Source organism: Rhineura floridana, chromosome 8 (assembly GCF_030035675.1).
Source record: "Rhineura floridana isolate rRhiFlo1 chromosome 8, rRhiFlo1.hap2, whole genome shotgun sequence".
NCBI lineage: Eukaryota > Metazoa > Chordata > Lepidosauria > Squamata > Rhineuridae > Rhineura > Rhineura floridana.
Genome location: NC_084487.1, coordinates 1,496,071 through 1,509,095, shown reverse-complemented (window position 1 = coordinate 1,509,095; position 13,025 = coordinate 1,496,071). Strand labels below are relative to the sequence as shown.

The window sequence follows — 13,025 nt, the reverse complement described above, 5'->3', positions numbered from 1 at the left end:
TTGGCCCGATGCAGCAGTCAGGCTCTTCTGATGTTCTTTTCCGTTGATAGTTGTGCTTAAATGCACATTTATCTTTTCATACCCAGAAAAATGCAGGGGAAGGTGACAAAGAAAATGGCGTCTTTATGTTTAGAAGAGTCTGAAAGAAAGGAGAGGAAGGTGGAGCATCTGTTTTGCATGCAAAAGGTCCCTGGTTCACTCCCCGCCATCTCCAGGTAGGGCTGAGAAAGAGCCTCTCTCTGGAACCCTGGAGAGCCATTGGCAAGCGGTGCCAGCAATGCTGATCTGATGAACCAATGGCCTGGCTCAATCCAAGGCGGTGGCCGAGAGAGGGTCCCCTGGAGGTAGAAAGCATGGAACCTGCTCATCCACGAGGCTTGTGCAATAGGGAATATTTTTCCCCAGCCCAGCTTCCAGAGAGGGGGCTGCAACAGGCCATTCCCAAGCCCTGGAGGGCCCACTCTCGGGCCATAACCTGGGCTCCTTCCTCCTCTCTTTGGCTGGTGCTTCCCTGCGGTGGAATGGCTCACCGATGAGGCTGGCTGCCCCCCTTGCAGGGCTGGAGCGGAAACGAGCTTTGCCTGGGGCTCCCCGCTCCTGAGTGCTCTCGGTGCCCCAGGGCCACCTCCACGACAGAGTGAGAAGCCCTCTGTTTTGAAAGCGTTGGCAGGTTAGAGGAGGATCAGAGCTGCCCTCCAGGACCCACAGTCCTGGGTCTGCGTGGCAAGCAGGCTGAAGGAGGGGAGTCGGTCAGGGAGGCCAAGGATGGATTGCACGCTGTAATGCGAACTGACTAGCCCTGGAGTTCGGCTGTGCATCTCTGTTACACTGAAGCAAGCTGGGCTATGCCTGCCACTCAAGTGCCAGGGCAGGGCAGGCCACTAGAGGGGGCTCTTTTGCCACTGGGCTAGTGGCTGACTTCCTCAGTCCCTGTGCAAAGACAGTACGGAATGTGCTGGAAGTCACCTCTGCTGGGCCCCGTCCGTCTGTTTGGCCTTGCACACTTTCACTTGACCGGCTTGCCCCTCTTCCCACCCCATTCCGTGGGCTCTTGCCAATTTTGTGGTAATGCAGGAATCTGGCTTTATGTGAATAAACACCCGTAGAAGGAGCCCAGGGCTTGTATCGTTTTTCAGGGCCAGCCCCATGGCGCAATTTGAGTTGGAACTCAGCAGAGCTTCCTTCCAGGGTTTGGCTTTGCAAGTTGTGACGTAATCAATGAGGAGACCGTTTTCCCTGTGGTTGTGAACCACAGCTGTGGCTGACAAAAGAGTGCTATTTTGCTTTGCATGTCAGGATCCTAGCCTGTGTCCATATCGTTCAGTATGGCCTACACAGATTGGCAACAGCTCTCCAGAGTTTCGGGCAGGGAGTGTCACCCAGCCCTACCTGGGAATGCTGTTGGGGACTGAACATGGGGCCGTCTGCATGGAAGGCAGATGCTCTGCCACAGCCACGGAGGGCGCACCATGCCAAGGCAGTAAACGGGCAAGGCTGCCTGCAGTGTTCTTCTGTTGTGGGTTGTGCCTCCCCACAAGGCACCTGGAGGATCGCTCTGGGCTGGCTTGTCACATCCCGCTACAAGTCCCTCCTGGAGGGCCAGTTCCTTTTGGCGTGACATGCTCTGCCTTTCCCAGTAGTTGTCAGACGTCTGCGGTCCTGACACAATCGGCCCATGAGCAGGGGAGGGGGAGGGACTGCTAGGCTCCAGGCAGCAACTTGCTTCCCGTGCTGTAAACACTGGCTAAAAATAGCCCCCATGCTCAAGCAGATGTTCCAGCTGGCGTGCTCGTTGCAGGCTGGTGGAGGGTTCTCCTGCGGGGCGAGGGCTTCCCTGCCACAAATGCCCAGAGCCGGCTCCTTTCCTGGCCATGCCCCGTGGAGGTCTGCGTGCTGCCCACTTTGGTGAGGGGCTCCCTGCTCTTTCTGCCTGGCGGGGCTGGGCCCATCTTGCCAAGCGCCTTCTCAGCTGGCTGTCTCGTGCCCTCTGTGCCTTGTGGAGCCTTTTCCCCTGCCCCTGGCAAAGGCAGGGCGCTCAGGGGTCACTGCCTGAGGACTGGGAGGGCTGCCCTGAACTGAGGGTCTACAGGGGCAGAGATGGAGAAGCGCAGCTACTCACGGTCCACACAAACCCCTACAGCTTCCAGGTAGGCACTGATGGCGGCCTGCCTGGAGGGGAGGGCAGGGGCCTAGTCACCAGGGGTGGCGTCTGATGGAAGGGAGGGCACCAGAGCCTTCAGAGAGCAAATTGTCAAGCAAATAGCGCCGGCACATCAGCAGCCAGCGTAGGCAGCACTGTCTCTGAAAAGAATCAAGGCTGGCCCTGAAGTTGTAAGATCCGGAGCGTCTGGATCCACCTGCTGGTAACCAACACAGGGGCAAATAAACGTTTTTCAGGCCTGGCCTCACCGGCTGCGGCCCCTAACCAACACATGAGGTAGTGGTGGCCACCAAGTTAGATGGCTTTAAAGGGGGATTAGGCAAATCCATAGAGGAGGATACAGCTAGCGATGGCCACTTGCCCTGGTGGCTCTGTTCTCCCATCCACTGTATGCCTCCAAATTCCAGTTGTTGGGCCGGTGCAAGCGGAGAGAGCGCTGCTCCTCCTCTGCGCAGATCCTGCTTCAGGGCTTCCCATTGGGGCCTCTGCTTGGCCACTGGACTTGATGGGCCCCTGTTGGCCTGACCCCGCAGGCTCTCAGAGTCATAGAAAGAATAGTAGAGTTGGAAGGGGCCTATAAGGCCATCAAGCCCAATCCCCTGCTCAATGCAGAAATGCAAATCAAGGCCTGCCTGCTTGCTGCTGCTGCTGCTGCTGCTGCTGGCCTACCACCACCACCCCCTTTCCCGGTTGGACTTCTGCTCTGCGGGGGTCACACCTTGCAGGACCAGGCCCCACGTACTCAGCCAGCTGTGGCTGATCTATTCCACCTTTGGAGGGGATACATAAGCCGGCTGGCTGAGGCGGCTCCTGCTCTGTCTGCCTTTTTCTGGGTCTTCAGTTATGTGCCTGGGAGAGAGGACTCAGAGCCAAGTGGGGAGATTTGAGGGCCCCCCAATTAGGGTAGTGACGGGTAGAGGGAGATATGGCTTTGTGAGGAGGACTTGCCAGGTAAGGGGATCACGGCCCAGGCAGTTAATGGCTGTGCCTTGTTCCGGTCCTCCCCACACCTGCAGGTTTGTTGGTTGCCCTATCAGCCAGCTCTCAGGCCTCTGGATGCTGTTGCTAAATGCCAGATCGGTGCATAATCAGATCTCCCTCATTCACGATTTAATTGTGGATGAAGCAGCCGATCTGGCATGTATAACCGAGACCTGGGTGGGTGAGCAGGGCGGAGTCAGTCTCTCCCAGCTATGTCCACCAGGGTACCTGGTCCAGCATCAGGGTAGACCTGAGGATCGGGGAGGGGGGTTGCTGTGGTCTATAGGAGCTCCATCTTCCTCTGCAGGCACCCTGTCCATGTGACTACTGGTCTGGAGTGTTTGTACCTTATGTTGGGTCAGTGGGACAGACTGGGGATTCTTTTGCCAACAGACTCCCTAGCTGAGCTGAGGTGGTCTCGGGTGTACTGTTGAGATCCCCCAGACTGTTGGTTCTGGGGGATGTCAACGTCCATGCTGAGGCCACCTTATCCGGGGCGGCTCAGGATTTCATGGTCTCCATGTCAACCGTGGGACTGTCCCAATATGCCATTGGCCCAACACATGTAGCAGGGCATACTCTAGATTTGGTTTTTGCATCTGGACATGGAGTTGGTGATCTGAATGTGGGGGGGGCCTTACAGCAGTCCCTCTATCATGGACAGATCACTGCTTGCTGAAGTTTAGACTTACAGTGGCTTTTCCCCTCTGCAAGGGTGGGGAACCTATTAAGTTGGTCCACCCCCAGAGACTAATGGATCTGGATGGTTTCCAAAGGGCTCTGGGGAGTTTTCCGGCTGATAGGGTTGGCGCTCCTGTCGAAACCCTGGTTGAACTGTGGAATACAGAAATGACCCGGGCGGTTGACATGATTGCTCCTGAGCGCCCTCTCCTGTGTAGAGCTCGTACGGCTCCATGGTATACCCCAGAGCTGAGAGTGATGAAGCAATATAGGAGACAACTTGAGTGCAGATGGAGGCAAACTCCTAGTGGATGCAATTATACACTGGTAAGTGCCTATGGAAAGCTGTATTTAGGGGCAGTGAGGGCAGCAAAAAAACAATATTTTGCTGCCACTATCAAATCATCACTCTGCCGCCCAGCGGAGCTCTTCAGAATTCTCCAGGGGCTATTACACTCTGGCCCCAGGGACAAGGTAGAACTATCTGAGGCCCGCTGTAATGAATTTGCTAGGCACTTCCAGGATAAAATCTTTAGCATCCGCCAGGACTTAGACTCCAGTGTTATAGCAGGTGAATCAAGCGAGGTATCCAGAGCACAGCCTTGTCCCGACTTCTTGGATGAGTTTCAGTTGGTGCAGCTTGAAGACGTTGACAAGGTGCTTGGACAGGTTCATGCAACCACTTCTGTGCTAGATCCTTGCCCTTCTTGGCTAATAAAAGCTAGGAGGGATGGAACAGCCGGCTGGGCCAGGGAAGTGATTAATGCCTCTCTGTGAGAGGGAGTGGTCCCTGGCTGCCTGAAAGAGGCAATAGTGAGACCACTCCTGAAGAGGCCCTCCCAGAAAATCTTAATAACTATAGGCTGGTAGCAAATGTTCCATTCCTGGGCAAGGTCCTGGAACGAGTGGTTGCAGGCCAGCTCCAGACACTCTTGGATGAGACCGATTATCTGGGTCCATTTCAGTCCGGTTTCAGGCCTGGTTTTGGCACGGAAACAACCTTGGTCACCCTGTATGATGACCTTTGTTGGGAGAGAGATGGGGGAGTGTGACTTGTTGATTCTCCTTGATCTCTCAGCGGCTTTCGATACCATCGACCATGGTATCCTTCTGGGGAGACTAGCTGAGTTGGGAGTGGGAGGTACTGCATTGAGGTGGTTCCACTCCTACTTGGCAGGTCGCCTCCAGAAGGTGGTGCTTCGGGAACATTACTCGGCACCCTGGACTCTCCAGTATGGGGTTCCGCAGGGGTCAGTTCTGTCCCCCATGCTGTTCAACGTCTACATGAAACCGTTGGATGCGGTCATCCAGAGCTTTGGAGTGCATTGCCATCAGTATGCTGGTGACACGCAGCTCTATTTCTCCTTTTCATCTTCTTCAGGTGAGGCTGTCAATGTGCTGAATCGGTGCCTGCTTGCGACAATGGACTGGATGAGGGCTAATAAACTGAGGCTCAGTCCAGACAAGACTGAGATGCTGCTAGTGGGTGGTTCTTCTGACCGGATAGTGGATGTCCAACCTGCCCTGGATGGGGTTGCACTCCCCCTGAAGGAGCAGGTTCGTAGCTTGGGGGTTCTCCTAGAACCATCTCTGTCACTTGAGGCTCAGGTAGCCTCAGTGGCACGGAGTGCCTTCTACCAACTTCAGTTGGTGGCCCAACTACGTCTCTATCTGGACAGGGATAACCTGGCTTCAGTTGTCCATGCTCTGGTAACCTCTAAATTAGATTACTGCAATGCACTCTATGTGGGGCTGCCTTTGAAAATGGTTCAGAAACTGCAGCTTGTGCAAAATGCAGCGGCCAGATTGGTAACAGGGACCAGATGGTCCGAACATATAAAACCAATTCTGACCCACTTGCATTGGCTGCCTGTATGTTTCCGAGCTTGATTCAAGGTGCTGGTTTGACCTATAAAGCCTTACACGGCTTGGGACCACAATACCTGATGGAACGCCTCTCCCGATACGAACCCACCCATACACTACGTTCAATATCAAAGGCCCTCCTTCGGGTCCCTACTCCAAGGGAAGTTCAGAGGGTGGCAACAAGGGAGAGGGCCTTCTCAGTTGTGGCCCCCAAATTATGGAATTATCTTGATGACGAGGTGCACCTGGCGCCAACACTGTTATCTTTTCACCACCAGGTCAAGACTTTCCTCTTCTCCCAGGCATTTTAGCATGTGTTTTAAATTGTTTTTATATTGTTTTAAATTTTAAAATTGTGTTTTAAATTGTTTTTAAAATATGTGTTTTAAATTGTATATTTGTTTTAATGTTTTTGATTGCTGTAAACCGCCCAGAGAGCTTCGGCTATGGGGTGGTATACAAGTGCAATAAATAAATAATAAATTCCCGACAGGTGGCTGTCCAGCTGCCTCTTGAATGCCTCCAGTATGAGAGAGCCCACCACTTCCCTAGGTCATTGGTTCCATTGTCATACTACTCTAACAGTTAGCAAGTTTTTCCTGACGTTCAGCTGAAATCTGCCTTCCTGCAACTTCACTGGGACGATTGAGATCCTGGCCCTCCTCTGTATGACAACCTTTCATGTACTACTTTCTTACTTTCTGAAACAGATGCAGTTGTGGACATAACCCCTGACCCAACCCACCAACTCTTCCTCTCTCTCTCTCTCTCTCTCTCTCTCTCTCTGTGCCCTGCAGGTGGACCTGGCCCAGCTGGCAACCGAGAGCACCTATTTCCAGGCTCTCTATAGATCCTGCATGCAGGAAGCAGTGGAGAGGCGCCTGGAGCTGGAGCACGTTCCCTCAGGGCCCTTCCATGCCATCCTGGAGTGGGTTTTCTCAAGGCGCTTCACCCTGGCAGAAGAAGAGCTCTTGCCCGCGGTACAGGCTGCCAGCTATCTGGTGCTGCCCAGGTTCCTGGATCGGTGCTGGATGGCGCTGAGCCCTTTGCTCACCCCCCAGAACTGCTTGTCTTATCTACAGTTTGCTGAGGCCATTGGCTGTCCTGAGCTGCGGGAAGTGGTGTGTGGGTACCTGAGTGCCCACCTGTTGGAGCTGGCAATGTCCGTCACTGGCCACTTGGCCCCTCAGCTGAAGGAGGAGCTGGCCCAGCTGCGCCTGAGAGGCCGGCCCAAGCTCTGTGTGCTGCGCAAGGAGAATGTCACTGTGCGGCCTGAGGCTCAGCTGGCGTCTCTGCGGGTCCTGTACTGCCGCCCTCTGCCCCCAGAGGAAGGAGACTGGCACTGTGCCACGTGCTTGCCTTTCCAGGCAGAGAAGTGGAGCTTCAGCACGGCCCAGCTGCTCAACTACCTCTTCATCGTGGGGGGCTACCGAGAGAGGCGGGGGGCTCGCGCCTTCGTCTTCCGCATGGCGGCCTTCTGCTACAATCCGCTGACGGACACCTGGAGACCCACCGCCACCCCCAGCAAGGTCAGATCCCACGCTGAGGCCAGGCCTCTGCCATAGGCGGCTAGGCACGTGCCTCCCTGCAGCCTAAGAGGTCAGCTCCGGAAGCCACTGCAGCTTCCTGGTGTCCATGGTGGGCCACAAAGACATGTGTCTGGCTTTCCTCCCCGTGCACACAATGCACATGGTGTCTTTGTGCATCTCAGGCCTAGGGGACAATTGTGGCCCTCCAAGCTTCTCTGCCTGACCCTTGGGATTCTCCCCACACACCAGGCCACTCCCCTCTCCGGCCTTGCTTCACATCTCCTGAAGTGTTTTTTGGCTGGCTGGAGCGTGTCCTAGAACCCTGATCGTCCCTTTTGCTGCCTGGAGCGAGGGGACGATGGGGTGACTCTCTATAGAAACTCGCCTGTTGCACACAGGTAAGATTTGCATTCATCACTCTGCCTAGCTCAGGTTGCCCAGAAGAAAATGCTGTCCTTGGACTGAACCCCCCCACACACGCACGCACATGTGAATGTATGAAGCAGAAGCCCCTTCTTCAAGCAGAGGTCACGGGAATGTCCTGAATTAAAGACCTTGGGTGCACGAGGAAGGGCGGGATGTAGCTGGGGAGGAAAGAGCCCTGCCCTTGGCCCGTCTAGTCCACCCTATCCTGCCCTCACAGTGGCCACCAGATGCCCCAATGGGGAGCCCACAAGCAGGGCAGCAGACTCTCCCCACTTGGAATTCCCAGCCTCTGGCACTGGAGGTAGACCATGACCACTGTGGCTAGTAGCCATCAATAGCCTCCTCCTCTGTGACTTGGTCTAACCCTCTTTTTAAAGCCACCCAAGCAGGCAGCCGCCACGTCCTCTGGTGGGAGCGAATTCCATCGTGTGACTCTGTGCTGTGTGAAGAAGCCCTTTCTTTTGTCTCTCCTGAATTCAGATTTGGGAAATGAGGGAGATGGAAGAGACCAAAGGCTACCTGCCCTCCAGCAGCCGCAGCCTTGCTTGCCATTTTCTCTCTCTCTTCCCTTCCCCCGCCCTCATTGCATCCTAAGCAAAGAGGAGGGCTGGAGAGGCCCTGCAGAGCAAAGAGGATCACTCAAGCAAGCGAGCCTGTCCACAAATGTCTCTCTCTGCCTCACCCTGCACCCCACTGCTCCTGGTTTCAGAAGCCCCTCTTAGCCCCCCTCTTCGCCACACTGTGCCTTTGTCAAAGCCCCTCCGCACTCTCTCTCTCCTCTCCCTTTCCCACCTGGCTGTCACTCACTGCCTGCTCTTCCCGCAGCGCCGGCGTCACTTCAGCACTGCTGTGGTTGGGCATCACATCTACGCTGTTGGTGGCTGGTTCCTGGATTCCCTTTTGGCGCCGGACAGCAGCACCTGCTTGTATGCGGCAGTCGAGCGCTACGACCCCTGGACAGACAGCTGGGCCTTTGTCTCCTCACTGCCCATGGGGGACTTCTCGTTTGCCATCTCACTGTCCCATGACCTGCCGCTCTGTACGGCCCATGCTGGCTCCATCTATGCCCTCGGCAGTGTGCAGCACACTGGCGAGAAACTTCTCCTGCGCTACAACGTGGCCACTGGTGAGGAAGTTGGGGCAAGAGCTCTGGGGCTCCTTCTGGGCATGGGCAGCTTCTGGGACACCCTCCTTCCCCGCTTCTGCTGCTCGCATGATGTAGTCATTTGGCCACACTCCTCACAGCTTAGGCGTGCATGGTGCTGCAGCCCTGGCTGATGACCACTGGCCCACGCAGTTAACTAGAGACAGAAGGCAGCATGCAGCCTACACAGCAAGCTTGTGAGCATGGGTGAGTTGGGAAGGGGGAATACTGGCCTTTCCCCAGGACCTTTCCAAGATTTGATTGCAACATGGTACAAGTACCACAAGATGAGGGCACCAACGTCACATTAGGAACCAGTGGAGGCTGATCCAGAGAGGCGAATGGGGCAAGGCCCTGCCAACCTCAGCCAGCTCTCGCCTGCCTGCCTGCCATCTTATTTGCAACCAATCCAGGGGTGACCCCAGCTGTCAGGGCCCTCCTCCTCCTTCTCAGTGTTGCAGGGGGGAGCAGGAGGCAATAGTTGGCTGAGCCTGTCACTGCCTGTGGCTCCTCCCTGTCAGCTCCCTTGCCTTCCACCCCACCACTCCCAATGGGCACCAGGAAGATAAGGAGCCTTAGACCAGGTCCGAAGCCCTTGATCCACCTGGCTAGTACTGCTCCTCTGGTCTTCCAGGCAGGAGTCTTTCCCAGCTGTATCAGGGGAGAGCAGGGATGGAGCCTGGAGACTTATGCATGCAAGGCACCCGCACTGCCTTTGCGCTACACCCCTCCACCCCCCAAAAATCTCTGCAACCTAGTAGCTTGCGGGGGAGAGCAACTGTGCTCAGATGTCATCACTCCATGGCTATAAGCAACCTGGGCATATTGAGGTAGCCAGCTACTTTTGAAACACGGCAACCGAGGGGACTCGGTCCAGAGGAGGGTTCATGATGGCTAGTCATGACTCATGGGGGGTGGACTGCAGGTGATGCAACAAGTCAACCCAATTTGCCTCACTGCTGGATTCTTTTCTATGCTCTTTGTTTTCCTGAGTTAAGAGAACATCTGGACAGGCATGAGGTTTTGCAGCTCATTTATGCCTTCTTTCATGAGGGCATTCTTAAAGCTAGGATGGGGAGCATCTGTGGTCCTCCAGATGTTGCTGGCCTATAATGCCTCTCATCCCTGACCACTTGCCATGCTGCCTGAGGGAGATGGAGTCCCACATCTGGAGGGCCACAGATGTGACCTATTCTACTCCTGGCCTGTTTTTCACGCTGGTGACAAAGAGGAGTTGTGCAGATGGGTGGCACAGCAGCCTTTGCCGCTCTGTGGTTTAGCTGGGCCAGAGAAGGTTCTGTCTTCTACCAGCCAGATTTCACATGAAGGGTCACCGCTGCAACCCTGATTGGACCATCACCTTTCCAGAGAAGGCGGGGGAAGGTGCAGGTATTGCACCCTTGTTGGCTGCCAAAGGACAAAGCGGTCAAAAGTTGTGCCCATTGAGAAGGAGGTCTGGAGCAGGGTCCAGAGGACTTGAGTGTGCGGTGGGCAGCCAGTGGACACCGGCACTGGGGAGAGAATGTGTGAGAAAGGCGGGGGGCAGGGATGATGAGGGGGGGTGAGAAAGCCACAAGGGCCGGGGTGCATGAGGGCAGAGGGGGTCAAGGTTTGAGGCTCAGGCCTGAGCCCTTGTCTTCTCCTTACAGACACGTGGCAGGAGCTCCTGCCAACTCTCACGTGTGCAGATGCCAACCTGCCTGGACTCTACTTCCTGGGTGGCACAGAGGCCCTCTACGTGGTGGGGAGCAACACCCAAGACAACGTGGTCACCTCCTTTGGCCTGACTACCCGGAAGTGGGGCCCTGCCCGGGCCCTGCCCAAGTGCAGTTTGGCTGGGCAGGGCCTGGCTTTGGACGGGACCCTCTACATGGCGTCCCCTGACTTGGGTGCCATCTTGGAAGTGGAGCTGGAAGTTCCCGACTGCCGCCCGCTGCCTCCACCGCCTTTTCCCCTCTTCTACGAGGCTGTCTTTCTACTCCACTTCCCCCGGACTGGCCCTGTGGAAGAAGGAACAGATCAGGAGGCGGCCGGGGGCCCATGAGGCCATGTCTCGGACTGCACCAGCTGAGGGGAGGCTTCTCTTGGCTCTTCTGCCAAGTGAGGCAATTTCAAAGCAACGCTATACCAGACTGGCAGTTGGGGTGATGTCTGCTTCTTTCCCTTCACTGCCAAAATGCTTCCGTTATTTTTTAAAACACCCTTTCGAAAATATGAACGCTTTTGCAATTGACGGCAGGCCACCGACAGTGCGTTTGAAAGAAAGGCAAAGTTGTCTGCCTTTCAACAGATTCATGTGATGCTTTTGCAGTGAGATCGGTGTCAGCAGCAAGTCAATGAAACAACCATTTTTAAAAAACAAAACCCTTTAAAACAGCAGTGGGGAACTTTGGACTCTGCAGACATTGCTGGCCTCCAGTTCCCATCAGCCCCAGCCAGCATGCCTAATGGCTGGGGATGATGATGGGAGATGCAATCCAGCAACACCTGGGGGGCCGAAGTTTACCTACCCCTGTCTAAAGCATTATGGGTAATTTTGAACAAGATAAAGCAGAGGGTATTCTGGAAATCCTTGAGAACCCTGCTAAAATTAGTGTGGCCATGCCTCCACATTTCACCCAGAGACTCCGGGTTTTGGGGGTCCTTCCTAGGTGTCCAGGTGAGTCACCCCAATCTCCAGATTCTGCCTGGCCAGGGGGCATGACAGTGGGCCCAAATCTCTCTTCATTGAGAGATTTAGGCCCATTAACATGTTCCCAGCTTCGGAGCTGGCTGCATTTGATTGGCAGGGTGAGGAAGATGAGATGCATCCAGCTCCGAGGCTAGGGGGTCATGACAACAGCCCCAAATCTCCCACAGGGAGATTTAGGCCTGTTGTTGCACTGCCCCGCCCCACCCTCTAGTTTTGGAACTGGCTGCATCACTTTGGGGGGGGGTCTGAAGAAGAAGAAGTTCCTTTTTGCCTCCTCATGGGATGCAGCAGGCTCTGAGGGCCTGCCCTATGACATCACTAGGGCCCACCCCTGAACTCTCAGGGTTTGGGATGCTTCTGACCTGGTGCCCCTATTGAAAATCATGATGTCTTGGATGAGTTTGGACAGTTGGATTTTAAACAAAGCTTCTATAATATCGAAGAGATTTAAAGAAGGGTGTTCATCTGTTAAGCTGAAGCTGAATCCTGACAAAACCGAGGTACTGTTTGTGGGAGACAAGGGAAGGCTGGGGGATGTGGACCTGGTGTTCAATGGGGTACGATTGCCCCTAAAGCACCAGGTCCGCAGCCTGGGAGTCATTCTTGATTCCCAGCCGTCCATGGAGGCTCAAGTCTCGGCTGTGAGCAGGGCAGCGCTGTATCAACTGCATCTGATACGGAGGCTGCGCCCCTACCTTCCCAACCATTTGCTCCCACCGGTGGTACATGCCCTGGTCACCTCTCACCTAGACTACTGTAATGCGCTCTACGTGGGGTTACCCTTGAAAACGGTAATTGCAGCTGGTACAGAATGCAGCGGCTCGTATGATCAAGGGTAGCCGCCGACAAGATCATATTACTCCAGTAATACTCCAGTAATACTCCAGTAATACTCCAGTAATACTCCAGTAATACCAGTTGTTTACCGGGCCCAATTCAAAGTGTTGGTTTTGACCTTTAAAACCCTATACGGTTTGGGCCCAGTTTATCTGAAGGAGCGCCTCCAGCACCGTCAGGGATGCCGCTCGACAAGATCAGCCTCTCAAGACCTTCTCTCGATCCCACCGGTTAAATCAGCTAGGCTGGTGAGGACCAGAGAGAGGGCTTTCTCAATATTGGCCCCCACCCTATGGAACTCCCTCCCAAATGATCTCCGACATGCCCCCTCTATGATGAGCTTCCGCCGGACTTTAAAGGCCTGGCTCTTCAGGCAGGCTTTTGGGATGGGTTGAAACTTTTACTGTATGTTTTAATATTTTAATGTTTATGGTATGCTTAATGTCTAATGTATTATTCTGTTTTGTACGTCGCCCAGAGTGGCTGCGTAACCAGCCAGACGGGCGACTCATAAACCCAAGAATGAATAAATAAATAAATAAAGTGTATTGAAAATTTGAGGGTGTTTTTTTAAAATAAAAAATCATTGCAATATGAATATATAATGATGATATTTTATATATTTTGGAAAGTTGTTTGTCTGTTCACTATGCATTTGGGCACCTCTTCTCATAACCAAATTTTGACGGATGTTGTCTGAGATCCAGA

The 13,025-nt window shown here is 54.4% G+C and overlaps 1 protein-coding gene across 2 annotated transcripts; it reads left to right on the top strand.

The window, feature by feature from the left end:
• Positions 1 to 1,724: 1,724 nt before the first annotated feature.
• LOC133390077 (kelch repeat and BTB domain-containing protein 13-like) lies at positions 1,725 to 12,872 on the top strand. 2 transcript variants are annotated; one of them, XM_061637954.1, is made up of 4 exons: positions 1,725 to 1,905; positions 6,487 to 7,218; positions 8,470 to 8,770; positions 10,438 to 12,872. In XM_061637954.1, exons 2-4 carry the CDS (start codon positions 6,547 to 6,549, stop codon positions 10,830 to 10,832), a joined length of 1,368 nt encoding a protein of 455 aa, XP_061493938.1. In that variant the 5' UTR covers positions 1,725 to 1,905; positions 6,487 to 6,546; the 3' UTR covers positions 10,833 to 12,872. The 2 variants fall into 2 exon arrangements, with proteins under 2 accessions (XP_061493938.1, XP_061493937.1); XM_061637953.1 differs by having other exon boundaries at positions 1,725 to 2,147.
• The last annotated feature ends 153 nt before the right edge of the window (positions 12,873 to 13,025 follow it).

What these genes read in the sequence shown, in the direction of transcription:
- LOC133390077 (XM_061637953.1), top strand. Translation starts at nt 1,872, where the DNA reads ATGCCCCGTGGAGGTCTGCGTGCTGCCCACTTTGGTGAGGGGCTCCCT. An exon ending in CAAACCCCTACAGCTTCCAG is followed by an intron (nt 2,148 to 6,486) that starts GTAGGCACTGAT and finishes TGTGCCCTGCAG; the next exon opens with GTGGACCTGGCCCAGCTGGC. An exon ending in GCGCTACAACGTGGCCACTG is followed by an intron (nt 8,771 to 10,437) that starts GTGAGGAAGTTG and finishes TTCTCCTTACAG; the next exon opens with ACACGTGGCAGGAGCTCCTG.